Genomic DNA, 21,525 nt, shown 5'->3' with positions numbered 1-21,525 from the left:
CATCAGTCAGTGTTGTGCAAACAGACCGTGATGAGGACAAACTCCTTAAATACAAGATAAGATCTGACTCTAGTATTTTAAAAGAAAATATTCTTTGACATATATAATTACTTATTTTTGCTTTAAAACAAAAAGAAAATTCAGCAAAAACACTAAACCACAACACTGTTGCAAAATATTTGCAAGATAGGCAGGAACTAACTAATTAGTTTGAGCTCTGTAATTAAAAAGCCATTGTAAGGAGGGCTGGAAGTAGCTGCCCGTGCATATTAGCCAAATGTGCCACAACAAGTCTGGTGAAACTTCTTTTTGAAAGATTTGAAGAATCAAACAAAACCACATCGTCAATTAAAGAACTAAGATTTTTGTCTCAGTTTCACACTTTTTAATTTCTCAAATTGTTACTTCTTTACAAATTGGAGTTAATAATACCACAGTTGCTAAATGGTTCAAACTCTGCTGAGCGACGGTTTTCAACGGTCCTCTGTGGTTGCCTTCTTAAAAATAAAAGCTTCTTGGAAAAAGCTTTCCAGTCAAATTATTGTTTGAACTCCTTTGACATCAGTGGGCACACAAGGTTGCCATGGTTATTATATGTGCTCATCCAGGATGAAACACACAAATGTCAAGATGTGACCATTTTACTGCTGGCAATTGACCCTACAAGGCCATACAAGCAGAATTTCAATCATGACTGAATTAATGACATGAAACAAGCTCTGATTTGTTTAGCTCCAACTGGAAAAACAAATCAAATGTTTGAAACGACCAAAAGGGAGGTCTCCCTGAGACACACCAGAAGCCGTCCACAAAGCTCGCCACCTCTCCGGCCTGTGAAGATATCCTTCTGAAAATAGCTCAATGAAGCGGAAAGCTGAGCGTTAAATAAATTACAAAAATATTTAAATATTCATTGCAAAAAGGCGAGCTCGGGCAAAAGAAAAGACAAAGAATGGACTTTTTCCTTGGCTCACACATCAAAACAGCTTGCCTGAAGGAAATGTGAGTGCTTTATCAAATTGTCCCTTGAAGGGACTCATCAAACATACAGTAGCCGGTGTAAGAAGCTGATAGCCGTCACGCCTCGGGCTGCCAGTATGAATGAACGGCAGATAAGGGCGTGCAGCTCATTAATGCAATTACATTGTTTTATTCTGCCGTCTGCCAATGCTTTACACACACAGGATCGAATTCCAGGCTAGATGGGAAGTTATCTCCATTGACATGCATGCCGCCAAACAGTACCTGCTCGGTAAACAAGGAACTGTCCTCTGCTGCAGCAATGTGGGCTGGACCAATCTGTCAGTTTGTAAAAAGATGGAGAAAAAAAGGGAAGCAGGAACAATCAAAATGACACCCAACAGCACAGTCAGCGCGGAGCACTGAAAGCCGAGCGAGCTCTCCGGAATCCTGCCCCGCTGTTTGCTTTTGATAGAAAAAGTCATAATGACATTCAAGTACTCACCGGGCTGAGAAATGAAGCAGTGACAGAAGAGGCGACAGAGATAGCAGGAGAGAAAGAGGAGTGTGTGCACGTGAGCGTGTTTGCAAAAGGGCCGGGAAGTGGCTGTAGGTGCTGTGTGAACCTGCAGTCAGACATAAAGCTGGTGGAGCGCCAAGTGTGAGAGCAATGTTCCACTGACACCAAAGACTGCTAATAAAGTGCGTGATTAATTTGAACTGTGTCATTTTCCCAGGGTCCCTCTGACATTCCTTTAGAGAGGGCTGAAGAGCCATTTAATTAGTCAGCACTTTGTGAGTGAAGTGCTTCTGGTCGGGCACCACCTTATGGGAATAAACATATTGAGAAACGGTCCATATCGAGAGCATGCAGTGTGCCTGCGTGCCGACTACAGGATGTGTGAGCGTCATCTGCCTGGCTTCACACTCGTCTTCTTTCCCAGAAGTCAACAGTCTGCCTCACAGGAGTGTTTCTGTTTCAGCACACAGAGCTTTCAGAATAAATGGAGACATTCTGGTTGGGCTGTGCGTGCGTCTTCATCCATAAATATGTAGATGAGCGCGCGTGTTCCCATGCGTCTGAGCGTGTTTGCATCTGCTGACACGCGTGTGCACTCATCGCTGAGACTCTCCAGTAAAGGCGCCTTGTGTATGTGTTGATGTAAAGTCAAGAAGCGGCGTGTTCAGCGAACAAAAAAAGCGTGTTTAAGTCTGCGTGAGAGGAAAGGCGGCTGAAAGACAGGCAGATAGGCCGTCGGAGAGTGTGTGCGCACCGGCGTTCGTCCCAGCCTGCCTAGCAGGGTGTGAGAAAACCAAGGCAAGCAGAGTAAGTCAAAACGAGGTGTGACAGTGTATTTTAAGTACACTGGTAAAAAGAAGAAGGCCTGTGACAGTGTCTGAGCAAGACTCTCATGCTGGGATAAGCAGCTTATGGAAGAAGCATTTTCTTTTCCTCGTAAATCTCATTAATTTTAATTAGCTGTATATTTAGCACCTACACCTGGATTGAGTCTAATTCTGTTTGTATGTAGAGCGACTGCTCAGCAGAGCAGGTGGGGCGATTACCCTGCCACAGCTGCATCACATTTCCATAATGTCTTGTTTTTGATTGTGTCGCGTGCCTAAGGAGGATATCAGAGGCAGATATGCATGGCCTTCATTTTCCTATCACATGCTCTGTGTGGCGCACCATGCCTCGCCTTTTTAAGTGTTCACGCGTTTTTATCATAAAGTCTATTTTCCTTGCTCCCCGTGTTTCTTTCTTTTCATTTTCTCCCCTGCTTGTGCACCCCATTATTAGAGACTTTGCTGGTTTTGCCCCCCCACCCCTCCCTGCCCTCCTGCACCCTTACAGTATTTTTCTCTCCTTCTGCTTCCCTCACCCTCCCTCCTTTTCCTGGTAATCAGCTTATCCTATGTGTGTCCAAGCCTCTGTGTCTGCGTTCCTCCTCTCTTTGTTTCACATTCATTCAGCAGGGAGATTAGAGATGCCTATTTGGTGCCTTTGTCTTCGACCAGCACAGCAGGGCTGAGTTCCACCGCGCGGCGATGGCCCCTCCGCCAAAAGACGCTCACCGTGTTCTCGTCAGACCTCCATAACGGTCAAGAGCTCCATCTAGAATAAACACAAAACCCTCTGCCGGCCGGAGTGCGAGGTTCAAGCTTCCACCTGCATGGTGGCCAGTGACTAATTCATGGGTTGACCTTATTTAACCTTTTCCTCTCTGGAGCCCTCTGCACTGGCGGCTTCAGAAATAATTTGTTATGAAAATGCAGGCGGAGCGGTTTTTGAAGGATTCCAAGCTTTTTAAATCTAAATGAAGGGGTTTCTTGGAAGCACCAGGAGTGCGGTTAGTGTTGTGTTCTATGTGTTCCTACTGTAGCAGCAAATTTGACAAACTTGCATCTGGGAATTTAGGAAAAACTTTCATCGTTTTATTGCTGCAAACAACACATCTGATCAGGTTTAAGTCCCCCTTTGATCATCTTTTGATCTATTGTAAAAGTGTTCCCAGTGGTCTTTAAATTATGATTATTCCATTTTTAGCTCAAATCAGAAAGTGTGTCGTTTTCTTAGACATAGTTTCTGCAGAGCGGCAGGAGTTCATCAGAAATTCACCTCTGAGTTCTGGGCTCATTTCCCATGATCCCTTTTTTTGTCCATGCTCTCCCACTAGCTTACAGCCCCTCACATCCCCAACCCAATATTACCGGTGCAACAAAAGTGATGAGCAATATTCCATCTCTATGTAGAGTTTAGATCCAGATTCCAGCTCAGACGAGGAGAACAAGGATGCAGATGGATCTAGTCTGTAAGTAGAAGCATCAGAGTTCAGTGGAACAGGGAGCTTAGGGTTCTCTGTTGTAGGTTCTGTATCACAACTACAAGCTTTTTCAAACAGATTTCCTTTGTCTGCTGATTCATAACGGGGTGGGATTATATAAGTTCGCTTCCTTCCACTCCCTTTCAAGCAATACTTATTAATACGTCTAATTATCCTAAGTTTGATTCGTCATTGTATGAATGTATAACCGATGATTGTATTGCTTTTGTGTATTCCTTTTTGATTGCTTGAAATAAACCATTTCAAACAAAATAAAAAATAACCAGTCGGATAAAGACAATACTCAGAAATGAAGTTATAATCTTAATTTTCTTTATGTATGTCCTCCATCTTGAGAAAAATGATTCAAGAACATGTTAAAAACACCAAAAATACTGTTTTCACTGGAGTTGGTCTTAAAATAAAATGTTCCTTCTTTTTGGAATTTCTCAAATCTTGTCGAGTATTTCTGTGAGCAGCTGAGCCCTGATCTGTTTACTAAAGCTGTTGTTGCAAAGCGTCTAAGGATTTTCTTGTATGTATTTTAGCGTAAAGCAAGCCTAGGTGCTCTTTAAACTCTTCTCTGATAAAAACAAATGCTTCATTTTCCCAGATCAAATCCCAAACATTTCCCCTCCTCATCAGTGGATTAGGACATGTTTCTTCGGTACAGACAAAAAGGAAATGGTTGCAGCGCTTTTTCCTGAGAGAGACACGATATGTACTGTGGGTTATAATGAAAGTAAGCACAAGAACAAATAAGGTTTTCCAACAATAAAGGCAGTTATTGGAGCCGCAGAGTACTTATCCAGAACACAATCAGTCGAGCAAAAGCAGAGGAGGAAAACTTGAAACCCGCAAACTGCTCAATAATTCCATGGAAGTAAGAGTCACAGAGGCATCTACAGCGGGTAATAAAATATAATCTGTGTGAATGTATTGTCAGTAAATGTGCATCACATTGCTCATGTCCTGCCTCACTCCAGCTTGTCTAAAGACACCACAATTCACTCTCATTAGTTACCTATTCTCATCCCGCTTAGCTTCAACCGACGGCACAGAACCACTCACATCATCGCTTTTGTCGCCTTCCAGCAAAGGCTCCTAAAAAGATGACCTTTTCCACTTCAGTGAAAAGTATATTCGGGCTCTGCTGTCATGTCTAATGGTCCCACACCTGTCATAGTTCTTCATGTTGACAAGCCTTCCTCCCTAACAGACTCCCCTGTTTTGTAATGGCTGCGTGAAGAATTTGATGGAGTAACAACGCAGCCATTAATGAGGATGGAAATGCACACACTAAATGCCTAACATTGTTAAGACATTCAAATGATACAGGCTGCATTTTAATAGCAGATTATTGGGACTATAAGCCTTTGAGCAGTGGGATGCCATGTCATTTGGAGGCATAAGGAGCGCAGCAGTGCAGCGACACTCAAAATGAATCTCAGTGAGCTGCTGTGTTTCCGTGCCAAAACTTTAATAATGAAGCAACTGCTTCAGAGCTGAAACTTCATCTTGGTACACAATAAAGCTTGAGCCTTTAAGTGACAATACTCGACTCTGCGTCGGTACAGTAATGTGCCGTTGAAATGGCTTCCTTTCAACTTTAAAGCTGGAACTATCGCTCAGTTTAATCGCCCTGACATCATAATGGTGGTGAAGCTTAAGTGTCAGTGTCTGTTCACAAATTACTATCACTCAGCAGACTTTTACAGTTATGTATCCGGGGAGGGGGTACAAACCAGCGCCTTTCTGGAGTTTGCTGACACTAAAGACGATATTTCCAGAACTACTTTAGGCAAAAGTGCTAGAACATGCAGACATATCCTTCTTTAGGATTTATTTTCATGGCTGTAATGGCCACAAAAGTCAATAGTACCGTTGGTAGCAATCTGGAGAAGTGTTCACTAGCTCCATTTGTGACGGCTGCGTTCAAGGCTCCATAAGACTTTGTGTGATGGGGGGGTCAGCAGCCTGGAAAGAGTTCCCCCGACAGCCTACAGGTGAATTCTAATGGCTGCGGTGTCTGCGATAAGATGTCCCCGCAGACTCACTCCTCTACATGAACCGAAGTGATGGCATCATCAAAAAGAAGCAATAAACAAGAGAAACCTCTGAACTTTCATTGGTGGAGCTCCTTCGCTCGGGGGGGAAACCCTCAGCACTTAAACTCAATCAATACAAAATACTGCACTCTACAGCCGTGCACTCATGTCCTCTAGCACTCTGCGAGCTGGAGTCTCACACCAAAAACACAGAAAGCCTTCAACAAACAGATCCTTTTTACCAGGAAGCCTTTGGTCTGAGCAGCCATGCATCAATGTCAGAACCGGTGATTTTCATCTCAACAGCAATCAATTAAAACACCCCACGGAGAATTTCAGCAGATAACGTGTGAAATGAGGTGGGGGTGGGGGGTGGGGGGCGGAGGGATGAGGTGAGCAACCCGATCAAAGGGGGAAAAAAACAACTGAGTGGAGGTCGTTCGAGCGAGGGCTCCTGTTGTTAATACAAGGTGAATTGGTTCCAAAGCCGATGTTTGGGAAATGTTCCTGAATCGATAGAGATCGTGTGAAGTTATGTTCCATGGGTTACTAAATGCAAAAGTCACGCTTTATTTCACATCCAGCTGCTGTTAGGCTCTAAGAACACCAGACAAGAAGCGGAGCGAGTAAACGCACGTCCAAACCTCTCAAGTCCTTCTGTTCTCCCGTCTCTAAATGGGAGTGGCTGTTATTACATCGGTAGCAGAGAAGATTGATCTCCTGTGATGTAATCGCTCAGTGTTTGAGCAGGCCAGGGTGGATATGAACTTCCTCTGAGAGATGACTTTAAATGGAGTCATGTTCGGGCGCTCCTGGACCCTCGAAGACTTCACTGCAGCAGAACACCACCTTATTTCTGCTTTATTTAGCCTGAAATGAATTATTTATACACGCGCCTCATTTAACTTGGAGTTCCTCTTCCTGTTGCTCCCTCTAGAAGCATTGTTTTTCAGCACATCTAGATCTATGAGGTTCGCATGAAGACACAGCAATGAGAGTAATGTGTGAAATAAATCATCTCTAAGGTCTTAGTGCTCATGGCGGGTGCTTTGTTGGGTCTTTAATCAATCAGCCACAGAGTCTTAATTAATCAGAGTGATGCACAGGAGAAATGATTGGTTTTCTGCCAGATGTGAATCTGTTGCAAACTAATGCAAGCCAATAAGGGTCCATTCAGTAATCACAAAACTGATCGGGACGACAGAACACTCCTGAGGGTGGAAGAGGAGGGAAAGCATGAGACAATGGAAATTGGAAGGATTAGGTTTTAAGACTCAGAGTTAAGACAAGGTGCTTGAAGCTCTCAGCTGATTTTAAATGCTTAATTGGATCTGTGACTGATTATCGTCCTTGTCAATGACTGAAATCTAGGATCTGCCTTCAAAAGTAGTGTTGCTTTTCATCTTTTTCTTTGAAAAAGCAAACATGCTGCTAATTAAGAGAAGAATTAATTCAGCTCCTTCCAAGATCTTTCTGAAAGTATGTGGAGAAGGATAATGAGCTTTTTTCCGTGGAGCAGCAGACGCCCTTTCGGACAACGCTGATGAGCCGAACCAGGTAACCAGTATCTGACACACATGGAAGAGCTGTGGAGCTGCTAACTATCCAACAGTGAGAGTGGAAACCACTAGTTAGAAGCCAAATGGAAAAATAGCTTAGGCTTCTTATTAATGTCACAGTGGCTAGGCGGTAATTCCCCCAGGCTCTGTGTACCTCAGCTTGTTAATGAGTCACTGCTTATCAGTCAGCCTTGTTAACAGGGAAAAGCCTCTCATCCAAACCACCAACTGCTATTGTCTGCTAGCTCTGCTGCATATTAGCCAACCATTTCCACTTCTTGGCACACAGGAAGTCAACAAACAACAGCAGCACACACAGGAAGTGGGCTTTGAGCCAGAAAGAAGGGGTTGGTCCTGGGGGGAAGAGACCCCTTTTTGTGGCAGGATCAAGTGAACTGCTGGCAATCCAGCAGAGTCCTCCTGCCTGTAAATCTTAACACACTAACAACTGGTCCACAGAGCTCCCCGTCTTTAATCCCTAATCATTACTGGCCCCAGCTGGAAGCATCTGGATTCTTTTAATGGTTCCGAATAGCAGAACTTGCAGAGTAAATAAACTATTAGCCATGCTCCTTACCACAAATGCAAACAACCTACTAGGAACGGAGAGCGGGCAGCCGCTGAGCCAAAGGCCAGGTGGCTGATGGGAGAGCACAGCACACAACTTGCTGTCAGATGAATTCCCCCGTAGACAGACCCTCCACAATAGCCCCCGGGTAACTGGGTCAACGTTACTGAAGCAGGGCACAGCCGACCAATTACATGGCTGATCTGTGCCCTTAAAGAAGGCAGTTTCCTTTGGCACGGCATGCCTGCACATCCAGCTGCAGAGGGGGCCACGTTGAAAAATGGGCACTTAGTATCAGAAAAGCTAAACTGATGCTGCCCCCTCCACGACCTGACTTACATGACAAACAAATTGGTTGATTGGAATCTGGAGTTTTGTAAAACTTCCCCAACATTCACCTCTGCAGTATGGTTCGCTCTTTAGCCCTCTTAAGTGATGCAAACAAACACTGTGGACTCAGAGTCCAGCTGTAATGGGCCTTCCTTTCATTGGCCGCTTCGTCTCCTTCTACATTGATTGGCTGGGAATCATTTTTTCGTTCTGATTCATATTGTTCAAATATTTATGCTAAGTAGAGTTCTCCTTTTCCAGAGTCTCTTTGCGTGGACTTCTCCATTATGATGGCATTATCTGCCTACCCACCTCACTCTACTCCATCTTGCACTTAACGACTTCACTGCCGTGTCACAACACTAATCAGAGAGATGGGAGCAGATGGGAGCGATGGGCCGGCGCACTGCGGCTTTCACGCAACATTTCCCTCTGAAAGTTCAACACCAGTGTTTGGACATTACTCACACATGCCAAGAGCTGCATTGCAAACACGAGGTAAATAAATGTATACATGCAAATTGTCTGTGTGTGTGTTGCAATAGAAGAACTTAGTTCCTTCTCCACCAACAAGAAAATGAGTTGGGCGTTGGTACGTCTTGCGTAAACTCAACGCTTTGTAGAATTCAGAACCTGTTTTGGATGGACAGCAAAAGTGGGAGGTGGCTTAATAACAGTTTTCCACTCCAGCTTGATAAGAAATCTCATGACAAAAGAACCCACATCTCATGGCACTGAACCTCTGTCAAGTCAGCACTCCCTCTTTCCCACTCAGTTTCACTCTGACGTGTTTTCTCATCTCTTAAATGCTGTCAGACATCCCAGACTTAATTACTCCTTCTGACTGACATGATAATGTAAAACAGTGCCAAGGTAAAACCATAGCAAGAGTTGGGCATGCATGGCCTGGCCTCCCCCTGAACACACCTTAATCAAATGTGACATGCTTTTGAAAATGAGCCAAAATCATTTTCGGACCCAAATAACGAACCGCTGCCTGGATTTCAGTGACGAGCTGCAAGATCCGAGTCAAGCATCTGACGAGAGTTTAATATTTCATCGTCAGCGCCTTCGCCCGTTGGCCCATTCCTCATCTTTACCAGCTCTTAAGGCCTCGCCTGTTTCCATCTGCATGAGTTAAGCTTGCCTTATCCCAGTTTCTGTTTGTTGTTTTTTATTCTATTGACTGACCCATATTTCATGCATAAATTCACAAAAGCCTAAGCAAACCCAATTCAACAGAAGGTCCAACATAGGCAAAGCAGAGAGACAATTTCAAAGTGTAATAGGGTGGGCTTGCGCATGTGGGCACACATGTGTGTCCATGCATATGATTGCATTGTGCATTTGAGGATGCATTCAGATTTGTTTAATAATGCGGGTGTCCACAAACGAACAAAAAGGACCTCTGAGAGTATATATTGAAAATGCAAATCAGGGAGCGCCTGTTAGGAGGTGTCTTGCCTGCTAAATCGTCTCTCAGTTCTTTGCCAAACACTCAGTGCAATTACATTCCAACTGTAATGAGAAAATGGCAACGGGACTCTTCCTAGGTTAATCAATTTTCCATGGATTGAGGGCCAATCATGACACGGCATATTGTCTCTTACACAATTTGTCCTTTAAAGGTTGCTTTACCGGCAGCCCATCACTTGAGTGTTATGTAATTGGGAAATCACATTGGACATTGGATTCCTGCTCACTTGGTGCACACAGCAGGGATGATAATACAAATTGCTCCTCATTTCCAATCCTCTCACACAATTCGCTTTGGCACCGCTTACAGTTTCATCCAAGTGTTGTGTTTGTGACTCTGCATGTGTGGGATTATGCTTAGTAACAGTTTGGAGACAAAACAAGATGATCACAGCATTGATCCCTAACACAAACTCAAGTCAGGGGGAGGGGTGTTTCCTGATGTATGATCTGCATCCCAGGGGAGGGAAAGACGTCCTCCTGAGCCACAAACTTGCGTGTGCGTGTGTGTGTGCGTGTGTGCGTGCGTGCGTGCGTGCGTGCGTGCGTGCGTGCGTGCGTGCGTGCGTGTGTGTGTGTGTGTGTGTGTGTGTGTGTGTGTGTGTGCTGAGTCCCGTGTCCACGTGCCAGTCACACAAATTCCTCAAAAACAACGTCAGAAATTCCACCGAGGGTCCCGGGAGGTAGGAGTGTCCCATGTGCTTATTAACGCTTCTCTGCTTCTTTTTTCATAATACATGAAACAACAACAGGGGGAAAAAATGAAGTCTCAAGTCAAGAGATGGGGCACTGGCAGAGACAGAAAGAGGAGGGCCAAGGGGGTCGGGGGCCTGGGGTGAGACAGAGAGGTAGACAGAAGAGGAGGCAGAGACGTGCTCACCATAAGCAATGTTGCTGTGAACCGCAGCTGTGAATAGTACTGTCAATAAGCTGACACTCCATCGCGTGGAAGGGGCTGATGGGAAGGCCATGGTGGGGCACACGGATCCGCCTGCGTCACTGAAAGCTCAGGAGGGCTGAGGAGCTGTGAGGGGTCACCTGCAGGAGAAACAGTGGAGAGCTAAGGAGAACAAGAAGAGGAGGCCCAGCCACCAATAAGCACGCCCTCTGTCACTGCTGAATGAACTCTGCTTGGCACAATGCTCCATGGGTATTCATGATCTGTTGGTGGTGAAACAGTCTGAGGTGGTTGAGGGGGGTGAGAGTCAAGCGTCATGACAGAAAGGAGGTGGTGGAGGCTGGTAATGGAAGGAGGAGCAGGAGGAAGCAGCAGAGGATCTGAGCTTTCTTATTACACTGAATTTATTCACGGGAGAAAAAGGAGGGGGGGGGGTGCTCTCACTAACTCAGTCTAATTAAAAACTAACGCCGCGCGGCGTTGGAGCAGTTGGTGCTGAAAGGAGAACAGAGATGAAGCAGAACACAGGCTGAAGCACCTGACGCCCGCAGAGAATACGCGCGGTGCGCTCTGCGCAGCACCGGACGTTCCTGGATGGCTCTGGCACCGATGCTGTGTCTGTCGCGCACGCACACGCTCACCTCCTCTCTCACACTCCCCAAAAATAGCAGGAGCCTGCGCAGAACTGAACCCCTCGGTCCATCTGCGATGCGCTCACCGCTGAGAGGAACCCCGACTCCGCTGCTGGTGCAACTTGCCAATGGGATGGGCGCGCGCAGAGGGCGGGGACGTGGGGTGTTGTTGGTAAGGGGGTGAAGGGTGGAGAACATGAGGGGAGTGGGGAGGGGGGCATGCTCATAGTTGCTTCCTGTTGAGTTGGTTGGAAATGGCAACTCGGGCAAGTGCCTTTGTGGGAAATGACGCGCCAAGTTCCTGCTGTACAAAACAAGAGACCATAAAAACCAGAACAACAGCAGAGTGGCGGGAAGCTGCTCTCTGTAACGGAGCATACTGAGAATGACGGGTCGGAGCGCGCCTGCTCTCACACATGATGCAGCCTTTCTGCTGCTGCTGCTGCTGCTGCTGCTGCTGGCAGCTCTGAGATTTAGAGACTTCGCTGAAGGTTGGCAGCTGCGCGCTCTGCGAGTCAGTCTGCGAGTTGCTCTGCTGTTTTATCTCCAAACATGTTCTCGTCATCATTTCGAGCCAGAAGAACTGGTTTGGCGGGAGGGATCGCACAGCAAAAGGCGGCTTTAACATAAAAAACCTGCACAGTGGGGGTAAATTATGAAGGCACGCAGGGATTATTCCGCTTGCACCCTGCGCACGCATAACGGATTACGCGCACACATTTGGTAAGCGCGCGCGCACACATTCCTGGAGACGGAAAAGCGTCAGCACTGACAGGTGTCCACTGTCTGGCCCATGGGCCACGGCAACCCCCCCACCACCACCACCCCAACCTTGCGTTTGCACGAAATGTGATGTAAAGCACTGAGACTAACACACACCCGTCAGATTCCGCCTCCGGGAATCGGTGTTTTTGTCCGCCCTGGTCTCCGGTAAGGTCCCTCCGTTGGTGCGCTATTGTCGCTCGTCCCGAGACTTCTATCGGTCCGCTTTCATCGACTTTCCCCCTGTTATCTCCACGCTCCCACTCGCGACTCCTGTTTTTCCTGGGCTCTTTACTCTCTGTTTGGTGTGTGCGCGTCTCCCACAGCCACCGTTCACTGCAGCAAAAACAGACGGTCTGAAAGAGGACAGGGAAGGGAGGGGGACGAGGAAGAGGAGGGAGCAAGGGAGGGAGGGAGGGGATTATAATACGATTTGGCCCGTACCACCGGGATAACAGGGCCAGAGCAGGGGCCTACTGCCTGAGAGCAACACCAAGGAGATGAGGCAGATAGAAATATCAGCATATGATAGTCCTGTGATGCTCCACACTGGTCTTATCGCGCGCGCGCGCGTTGTGGCGTTACATGATCCCTGCAGACAGAGGCTGCAGGATTTGATCCTCTCGGTCATTTTTATCTACATTTGATTCGGATTTGAAGTGACCTGACCTTCTGCTAGGTTTGATCCTGTAGGCGCATCATTTCCTAAAGCGAACAGGTCATCAGCTGCTCTTTTGTCACAGTCCTCAGTGGAGTGTCTGTGTGTGTGTGTGTGTGTGGGGGGGGGGGGGGGGGGTTCTTATCAACATGCTATTCCCAGTTCTTGCAGAAAGGCCCGCTGCTTTCTCCCACAGCCTTGATAATTCACAATGTGGTGATTATTCTGGAGTTTTTGGCCTTGGGGAGATCCGGGATTTGTTTTCAAGGCTTTATATCTCTTCAAAAATGACGAAGACGAGTTTCAAAAAATGTCTCCATCCTCACATTCATAAAGAATGGCCACGTTTGCGTGTAATCAGAGGGAAGTCCGTGAAGCTGTGACGTTTCCTGCATCAGACCTGATGAGAATCCAAGGGTGGGAGGAAGGGATGGGGGGGAGTCAACTTGCCAGAGAGGATTATGGATTAGTTTTGCTGGTGGATTAGGTCTGCGTGTGGGGAACCATGATGGGGTTAAACATGGATGGAGGCAGCCGCACGAGAGTCCAATCAGTGGCAGAGGCGGCAACGATGCTGGGGGGGTGGCATGATGGGAGGAACATTCGAGATAGGAGCCTCAGGAGGGAAAGCTCCAACAAAGAAGCGGATTTTTCTATAAACAAACAAGTACTTTTAAGAAAGTGAAGTCATTGTAAGAAATGATTCCAATAAAATCTTCAAACTCGTGTTTGTTTTTCAGTGATACTTTTAGATTCGTCTCTGCGTCCTAACTGAGTCCTTTCTGTGTCTGTTTCCAAACCGAAAGGGAGAACAGAACCTCAACATCTGGCAGCATTAAAGTCTTGTTATGGGGGCGGGAAAGGCTGAGCTGCTCTGCTTTCATTGAGTGGACAGCTCCAGGTGCTGAAACGAGCGCGCTTGTCTTTGCCATTGTTGGCTGTTGTCCTGAGAGCTTTGCGTTGTAAGCCCGCGCATGAACCGGATGGGGCAGGAAGCCAGGACTGCGCCGCCTCCGCCGCAGCGGCTTTTGTTTCCAATCTGCATATAAAAGAGTTGACCTTTGAGTTTTAAACCGGATTGAGGATTTCAGACATTCACCGGGGGTTCAGCCACTGTGTGCGTGTTTATGGATTCGTCATCTGGAGAGCTCCAGTCTTTCATATTCCCCTCTTTGGTTGTTGACAGAAAACATCCTAAATGTGGCTCTTTCTAAAAAATGATACATCCATGTGCCTACATCTCTGCCGGGACTCGAACCCGGAGCCTCTGGATTAGAAGTCCAGCGCGCTATTCCATTGCGCCACAGAGACTGAACCACTTATTTCTGCATCAAAACCAGCTTTATAGTGCCCCTCCCCGCCCTGTGCAGCCTCGGTTCTCTCCATCCCTCAGCATCAGGACCGCAGCCATTATTTAAAAAAGAAATCCCCTCGCCCATCGGTAGGGGGTGCTGCCGCTGCGCTTTCACGTAACTCTCTTCATTCTCTTAGACCCCCCCCCCCCCCCTGCCTTCCAACCCCTGCTCGTGCCAAACAGGATGTGTCGTTAAAATTTCACGTCATGGAGGAAACCTTAAGATGGGAGGCGGTTCACGGAGGCTCTTGGCTTTCAGGGATTCAAACTGCTCCAGTTTTACTCACATGTCCGCAGACTCCAGCAACTTCCAATGGGAAAATTTCAGTTGAGCTCTGGAGACATTTGTTGGAAAAGACGCCGTTCCTGTTGACAGTTTTTAAACAGACAGCTTCCAGCTGATGGGCCGACTTCCACTGATGAATAAGTAAAGCCGTTTTGTGGAAGCTCACCTAACTAAGCGCACACATCACTGTCAGTGGAAGTTCTTGGGTGACTTTTGAAGCTGCTTAAAGCAGCTGTTTGTGCCCTTGTTCTCTCTGAAAGCGCTCGCTTTAGTATGCTTCATAAGTGGAATTGGATCTGACACAACATCATGACCCTGCATTTATTCTCACTGCAGGACAAAAGCTTTTCAGGTGGAGTGTGAGGCTCCTGTGTGGCTCAGAGGGAGGTAAAGCCTGAGGCAGGCTGCCGGTGAAGAACGAGTTCACACACAGTTTTCGCCACGGCGCTGCCTCTCCACATTTCAACCCATTTCCTGACGTTAAAAATGCATTTCAACTCAGACAAGGTAAAATATGAATAAACAGCACTGTAGGCACACTGCCTAGGACTCCCACTGAATGAATATTAATGGGGGGGACGAGGGTTTAATGGGTTGGTGTCAAAGCCCCGTTTGACAAATTACATGAATAAATAAATAAAATTCAAAACATGTCTGTTTAAAAAAAAACTGTAATAGACATTCATTCTAATGCCGTTTGGACTGTCCAGCATGTGAGGATCCAACAACATTTTTTAGCAATAATTAGTATCAAGGGACGGACATTGTTTATGTAAAGCACAACATATTCCTTTATTTAATAATTCACTGCCTTTGGCCAGAACAGAACATTTACAATAGTCCACCTCCATTTCTCCCCCAGCTCAAATTAAAGCCAGGACGATGGAGGTGATGACGGACAGGCCGATCACGACGTAGCCACTGCGGTTCACCTCTGGAAGTCTGAAGCCTTTGCCGAGATCCCAGCACTGAAACAGAGCAGCAGAGGCATCAGGAAGAGGAACATTTGCAAATACAACTGTTTAGATGACAGAACAAGGAAACGCTGCTCAGAAGCACACACTCTTTCCAATCTAATCATTGATCTCACCAAGTGACGGATGCCGTTATAGGTGTGGTAGGATACTGGAAAGGCGATGCCGAACTTAGCCAGCCCAATGAGGACAGGACCAACGGACAATGAATGGATCAAATCCAGGTAATAGGGGTAGTTTCCAGGTAAGACCAACGCTGCCGCAGCAAAGGCTGAGATGCCTGGAACACAGACAGGAGAGCTGACTCCACAAGTGCGGGAAAACTCGGAAAGAAGGAAGAAAACATGCAAATCCAGTCTGCCTTTTATCTTATCAGGGCTCAATGGGAAATCGGTCACACAACACCAAAACCTTTTCCTTCCAGGTTCTGAAAAAACTGTTTTTTATTTAAGAGTAAATTAATCAGGTAAATAAATAAATACATATAAATTGGTCCCTCACTATTTGGCGGTTCAGTTTTTTAGCACAATTTTATATGCCTTATTTTACAGTGCACTGTGTTCTGCATCCTGATTGGCTGCTGACCTTGTCAATCAGTGAAGTTTGCAAGAGTTAAAATAATCTTCATGCGATCAGATCTTTGTTTTCATTCTATGATACTGGACTTATTTTTCTATGAAGGTTTGAACTTTGAGAGTTTAAACAAGAAAAAAAAAGTGTGAAAATGTTCATGTCTGTGTGAGAAAAGAGTGAAACATCCAACCACTTCAGCTCCAAAAGTCCCTTCATTTAGCATCTACTTGAAAGAAAAACCAAAAGTGCATTTTTTTATTCATAGCTGGAAACAAATTCAGGCATCAAGGGGTTAAAACATCTATAATTCTACTTTGCAGGTTATTCTTAGAATCTAAGTCCTGAATTTAAACGAGGGACCACAGAGTAGAAATAGTTAATGTGTCCTAATGATGTGGGAGGAAACTGAATGAAGTTGTGATTATTTACAGAAATGTGCGGATGAACAAAGAGCTGTTGGGGTTTGCAGTGGGAAGTTGGTTTTGACACACATGACATAATGACAGAACGCGGCAACAGTCAGCGACTGTTAATGTCTGTGGGTCAAACTGACACTGACCTTTAATGAGGCCATTAACATGCAAAGAAAATGTAGGTGAGGCCTTTACTGCAGCTTCCATTAACGTCAGCAGCACTCCTAGGTCGTCTCAAAGTGACATCAATTCAACAATTTACGCCCAACACAAGGCTCTAAGCTGATGGGGGCGCTAAATTTAGTTTTCACAGACAAGGGCAGAATTTCACTGAATTTTATTTGTTTCCAGTAAAAGCTCTTAGTAGAAATCAATAGGGTTGGATTAAAATGCCCAAAAGAGGCGTTCAGGGTCAATCAGAGGCGCCAGCAGCGGAACAAAAGGCTCTCTTTGGTGACAGAACAGAACCAGAAAGGATTCAAATATGGGGGGGATGCATTTTAAATGATGGAATTGAAATGAAAAGAATGAAATGTGTGTTACCTCCACTGAGGGCTAATCCTGTCCCTCTGTGTGTGATGGACATCAGCATAGGAACTGACCACCTGAGCAGAAGAGGCACCAAAAAACATTCCAAGAGAATTCTTGAGCATCATCGTCATTCATGTTCAATAAACTCAACCATATTGGCGTTTTAAACAACAGTTTGTGTCATACATTACTTCAGAACACAAAGTTTTCCAGCTGATGCTGCAGACGGTCGAGGTGTAAAAGAGAAATCACTAAGCCCTTAAAGATGGTTTTATGAACTGAGAAGGAGTTTGACTCTTTACTACAAATGAGGTAACACGCAGTATAAACTTGTCAAACAGATAACAAAGTGCAAAGCATGCAAAAATGGCAGATAATGACTTTCCAACTAAGTGGTAGAGAATGGGACTTCTCTTTGCGGAGGCAGAGTAAATGAGGTTAGCGTTCTTCTGCAAAGTTTATCAAAAGGAGCAGAAGGAGACGGATTCAAATTACCCCAGCATTCTGGGCAGAAACAATCAATGCTTAGTGTTTTTGCTGCAAAGCCTTCAAACACCAACATGACAATAGAACAAAATGAAAAACTAAAAATAAGAGCCAAAAATTGTTTGTTTGTTTGTTTGTTTCAATTACAAGACACACAGATGGATCAATTTTCCTGACTGCAGCTTTTAAAGTTCCTGAAAGAACAGACACTATTTCTGCACTAATTATCAAATGAAAGAGGCTTGGCCTGTAGTTTCCTAGACTTTAAGTAAAACAAAATGTAACTTGAATAATCCAGTTTTCAGTTTGAAACATGTTGTACTGTGAATCTGTGATGAGAACTAAGACTAGCATTTGTTTAATAAATGGTAAATGGCGTGCACTTCCATAGGGAGGCTCCGAAAAGTGCTTTAGAGTCACAGACCCGTTCACCCACCGACACATTCACACACTGACGGCGCCAACCTACAACCACCAGCAGCAATGTGGGGTTAGATGTCTTGCCCAAGGACACTTCGACACATGGGCAGGCGAGGCAGGAACTAAACCTGCGATCTTCCCTTCCGAGGTCGACTGCCTTGCCTTCACAACACGGCTGGCCCTCACTGAGTTTTCCTGTATTTTTACAACCTGTTGTGGTTCAGACTCATCAAAAAGTACGTACTTGTAGATCGCCAAATGGGGAGACATGGGTCGGTTTAGTCTGGAGTTTTTAGCCCAAAACTTGTTCATCTCCTCCTTAGCTGTGGTTCCCATTGGAGCAGCACTAAAAATGAAAAAAAGAAGCAGGAAAATACACCAGCTTGTTCAATTTTAACTGGGAGAAAAGGATTATCACTACTGTCTGTCATCATGAGTTTTAGTATCATTCAATGAATTCTCAGACTAAGAACTCACTGTCTGTAGAGGACGCCGGATTGGGGTTTGGAGAGGCAGACACCTTGGCGGGCCACTGACCTACAAAAACAAAATATACAAATAAAAAACATTTCTATAATGTTGGGAAAATGGGCTGAGACAACCGTAGGAAGCAAGCAATTACAAACAAACATCTATCATTCAGCTGAAGCATCCATGAGAAAAAGGTTTGAGGTTAACAACAGAAAATACATTTATATTTGAAATTGTATACAATCCACCAAAAACACAACTGTGAAGCCTTTTAGGGTGACAAAAACTTATTTTGGGTTTCTGGCAAAGAAATTCTTACAAACCTTAAATAACTAAATGGAAAAAAAAAGAAAACTACATTAAATAAATGCAACCACAATAATGAAGTGGTTTTTAACGTTCTACCATCTGACCATCTTGATTTCACTTCTGCATTTCTATATGAAGCTGATGCAACCAAATACAGAAGGTTTTTTCCCAGCTGGTCTCAGAGAGCAGATGAAAATGCAAAGCTCGACTACTTAACACATGTTCACGTGCCTGAAGACAACAAACTGCAGGGGGTTTTTCCAGAAAGCAGGTTATGCTAGCTCCCACGATAAGTTTGAGGCTAAGGAAGTTGATAACCTCAGCTTTCGGTTCCAGAAATGGAGGTAAGTTTCAGGGTAGGTCAAGTTGCCATAGCAACTCATGCTCTGAACATAACTTGGTCTGGAGCAGGTTTAGTTTAAGGTTACTTAATTTACAGAGATGTGAAGGAGGATGACGTGTCCATTTGAAGATGATTTAGTGGATGAAGAAGCTCAGATAATACTTTTTCCACCATGAGAGGGTGATAAGACCACATATGGATGTTGGAAAGAAACTTTTTTACTTTGATCTAACTTAATTATTTGCTTCAGTTAAGATACATCTTTTCTTTTTGTTAAGTCAGTTTAAAAATGACACGTAGTTTTCAGACAGTTACTTTACTTTCATTCAAATTAATTCAATTAAGTAGGTGTAACTTTGGTGCTGCTGTTAGATCGGCACCGCAAAGGATTGTGGGATACCATTCCCTTTGCCTGTCTGGACGGATTTGGGTTTAAGTGTGGATTTTTTTTTTGTTTAGCTGTTTTACTGTGTTTTGCCGAGTTAATTTGTCCTGTTATGTTTAATTATTTCAGCACCATGAGTGAGAGGGAGGGAGAGAATGATGAGTTTATTTAGCACCACTACTGCTTCATGGTGTAATGTTAGTAAAGCCAGAAAAATATTTTAAGACATTATGAGTTGTAAAAATAATATTTTAAATTACGTGTTACAATTTACTGTAATTCATTTAAGTTGGATAAGTTTTATATATATATGTCACAATGAAAATAGAAATGAGATAGAGACTCGTGCGTTTACTTTATTTTCCTGAAGCAGAAACTCTTTCTTTTGCTGATGATGCAGCCGCATTGTTTTTTTTGATGGGCGTATGATCTTTATACAGCGTCATTTAAATCTCGGTCTCACTGATGTATAGCGCTCTCTTTTTTTCTCCACGTGTTTCCATGGTGACTCCGTAAATCGGCAATCCATTGAGAATGTCTTTATGTACCTGCTGTGCACGTGCATTAACCCAGGGTTACCAAGTCGAGCGTAATTACGCCAACTCATATCCGGTCTTTTTGAACCAACATACCCAGAGTATGTCTATGAAGACTTTCATTGATCCATGTTGGTTCCATTGTAGTAGGTTTAGGGGATGTCATCTGGACTTGGTTTTAGAGTTAGAAGACGTTTCACCTCTTATCCAAGAGGCTTTGTCAACAAAGAATTGACAAAGCCTCTTGGATAAGAGGTGAAACGTCTTCTAACTCTAAAACCAAGTCCAGATGACATCCCTTAACCTACTACAATACCCAGAGTAAGCAAGTTCAGGCGGATTTCAGCCAGAGTTCAGGGTTAAAGTCAGGGTAGTTTAAACATGCTTCCTGGAATACCCCCCTGGTTTCATATAAACAAGAAGCAGAACAAGGAAGTCTTGGAAAGTTGTTGATCCTGTCATGAAAATAGATCTAAAATTAGATTTTTTTAAGTCATATCATACTTGTTTTACGCACACGAGCGCGAACACATACGTTATGTCAACATTCAATGACAAGTAGTCGAAATATATATTTGTTTTTATTGCCTTTTTGAATCCTAGCGAGGTGGGCACACAACTGAAATATGGAAAAAATTACAATTTCACATAAAGCGCATTAATACATACGTATTTTTGACCGTAAACACAGATTTTTGTGGTGATATCAACATCAGAACATTTTTATTTCTAGCAGTTACACAACAAATAAACAATATGATACGAAAGTGGCGAGACAACTAAAAGCAGCAAGCGCAGCCCTTTGAAGTAGTCATAAACGATGTTTGCTAATGCCAAGGTCCTGTCCCATGTAGCTTTAGCTAGTTAGCAAACAGCTGCTGGCTAGCGGTGTGTCGCTAAACATTCAGGATCCTGGACGGAAATATAAGTTTAAAATTCAGCGGGTTATTTTCAGCTGTGGACACTGTTTAATGTCGATGCTAACCGTTAACTTTTCACTTCATATGCATCTCATAAAGGTCTTGATAAGTCCAAACAGTTTAATAGCACAAACGGACTGACCTTAGAAGCAGCGCCATGTTTGACAGAAAGTGAGCGGAAGTGACGTAGCGGATGTTGTGAAGTTATCTAAAGGAGGTCCATTGATATATTCAGTACTACATTTCGACGGGAAGGTCCTAATTCCAGAGAAAGGCTGAAACAAATCGCATAACATGCTAAAAAAAAAAAAAGGTGAGATAAAGCTGATAATGATCGTATAAATGTACTTACTTTAGCAATGTAAAATAAACTCAAATAAAAATAATTGTTTAAAGTCTCTCTCTCTCTCTCTCTCTCTCTCTCTCTCTCTCTCTCTCTATATATATATATATATTTATATATAGAATATTTTTTTGCATTGCTGCACAAAAATATTTTTAGTGCAATTTTAATTCGAATGCCAGAAATTTTATTTACTTATTTGTTTGTTTGTTTATCTATCTATCTAAAAACAAAGCCATTGCAAAATGCAATGCAATAGTAGCCATTGTATGAAGTAATGTGTAAAAGTTTGAGGCATTTTTTTTAAAATACTGTAAACAAAGAATGCTCTTAGGTGTATAATGTTTCTTTTCTTTCTGTTTTTTTAATAATTTGCTGAAATGCAACCTGAGTCAACAAAATCTAAATCAAATCAACAATTTAGTTTTTCATACCTTACACTTTCACAAAGTTGTCCCAATTCCC

The 21,525-nt window shown here is 44.2% G+C and overlaps 2 protein-coding genes and 1 non-coding gene across 8 annotated transcripts in view; all 3 read right to left on the bottom strand.

The window, feature by feature from the left end:
- cadm3 (cell adhesion molecule 3) overlaps positions 1-12,427 on the bottom strand; it is a 121,327-nt gene extending 108,900 nt beyond the window's left edge. For 5 of the 6 annotated variants that reach the window (XM_023964905.2, XM_023964906.2, XM_023964907.2 and 2 more), the window contains exons 1-2: positions 12,176-12,417; positions 10,647-10,804 (exon numbers count right to left, since the gene is read on the bottom strand). In XM_023964905.2, the coding sequence (XP_023820673.1) occupies positions 10,647-10,737 (91 nt within the window). In that variant the 5' untranslated portion in view covers positions 10,738-10,804; positions 12,176-12,417. Of the gene's footprint in view, positions 1-10,646; positions 10,805-12,175 lie in introns of all 6 variants that reach the window. The other variant, XM_023964910.2, reaches the window with a different exon arrangement.
- A 1,526-nt stretch (positions 12,428-13,953) lies between these two features.
- trnar-ucu (transfer RNA arginine (anticodon UCU)) lies at positions 13,954-14,027 on the bottom strand. The gene has a single exon. It is a non-coding gene; the product is annotated as a tRNA-Arg (tRNA).
- Positions 14,028-15,120: 1,093 nt separating this feature from the next.
- Positions 15,121-21,001, bottom strand: sdhc (succinate dehydrogenase complex, subunit C, integral membrane protein). The gene is made up of 6 exons (XM_020710659.3): positions 20,860-21,001; positions 18,231-18,290; positions 17,998-18,099; positions 16,860-16,921; positions 15,447-15,610; positions 15,121-15,324 (listed from the first exon to the last, which is right to left on the bottom strand). Exons 1-6 carry the CDS (start codon positions 20,874-20,876, stop codon positions 15,220-15,222), a joined length of 510 nt encoding a protein of 169 aa, XP_020566318.1. The 5' UTR covers positions 20,877-21,001; the 3' UTR covers positions 15,121-15,219.
- Positions 21,002-21,525: the final 524 nt, after the last annotated feature.

This window comes from Oryzias latipes, chromosome 17 (assembly GCF_053564925.1).
Source record: "Oryzias latipes strain Hd-rR chromosome 17, Olatipes_Hd-rR_3.1".
NCBI classification, from domain to species: Eukaryota; Metazoa; Chordata; class Actinopteri; order Beloniformes; family Adrianichthyidae; genus Oryzias; species Oryzias latipes.
The sequence above is the reverse complement of the archived record's forward strand: the minus strand, read 5'-3'. Positions and strand labels throughout refer to the sequence as shown.

Bases quoted from the DNA above. Each gene is read 5' to 3' on its own strand.
- sdhc (XM_020710659.3), bottom strand. The intron at 15,611-16,859 runs GTAACACACATT...TCTGTGTTCCAG, and splicing joins AGGATTAGCCCTCAGTGGAG to GCATCTCAGCCTTTGCTGCG. The intron at 15,325-15,446 runs GTGAGATCAATG...GCTCTGTTTCAG, and splicing joins ATAACGGCATCCGTCACTTG to TGCTGGGATCTCGGCAAAGG.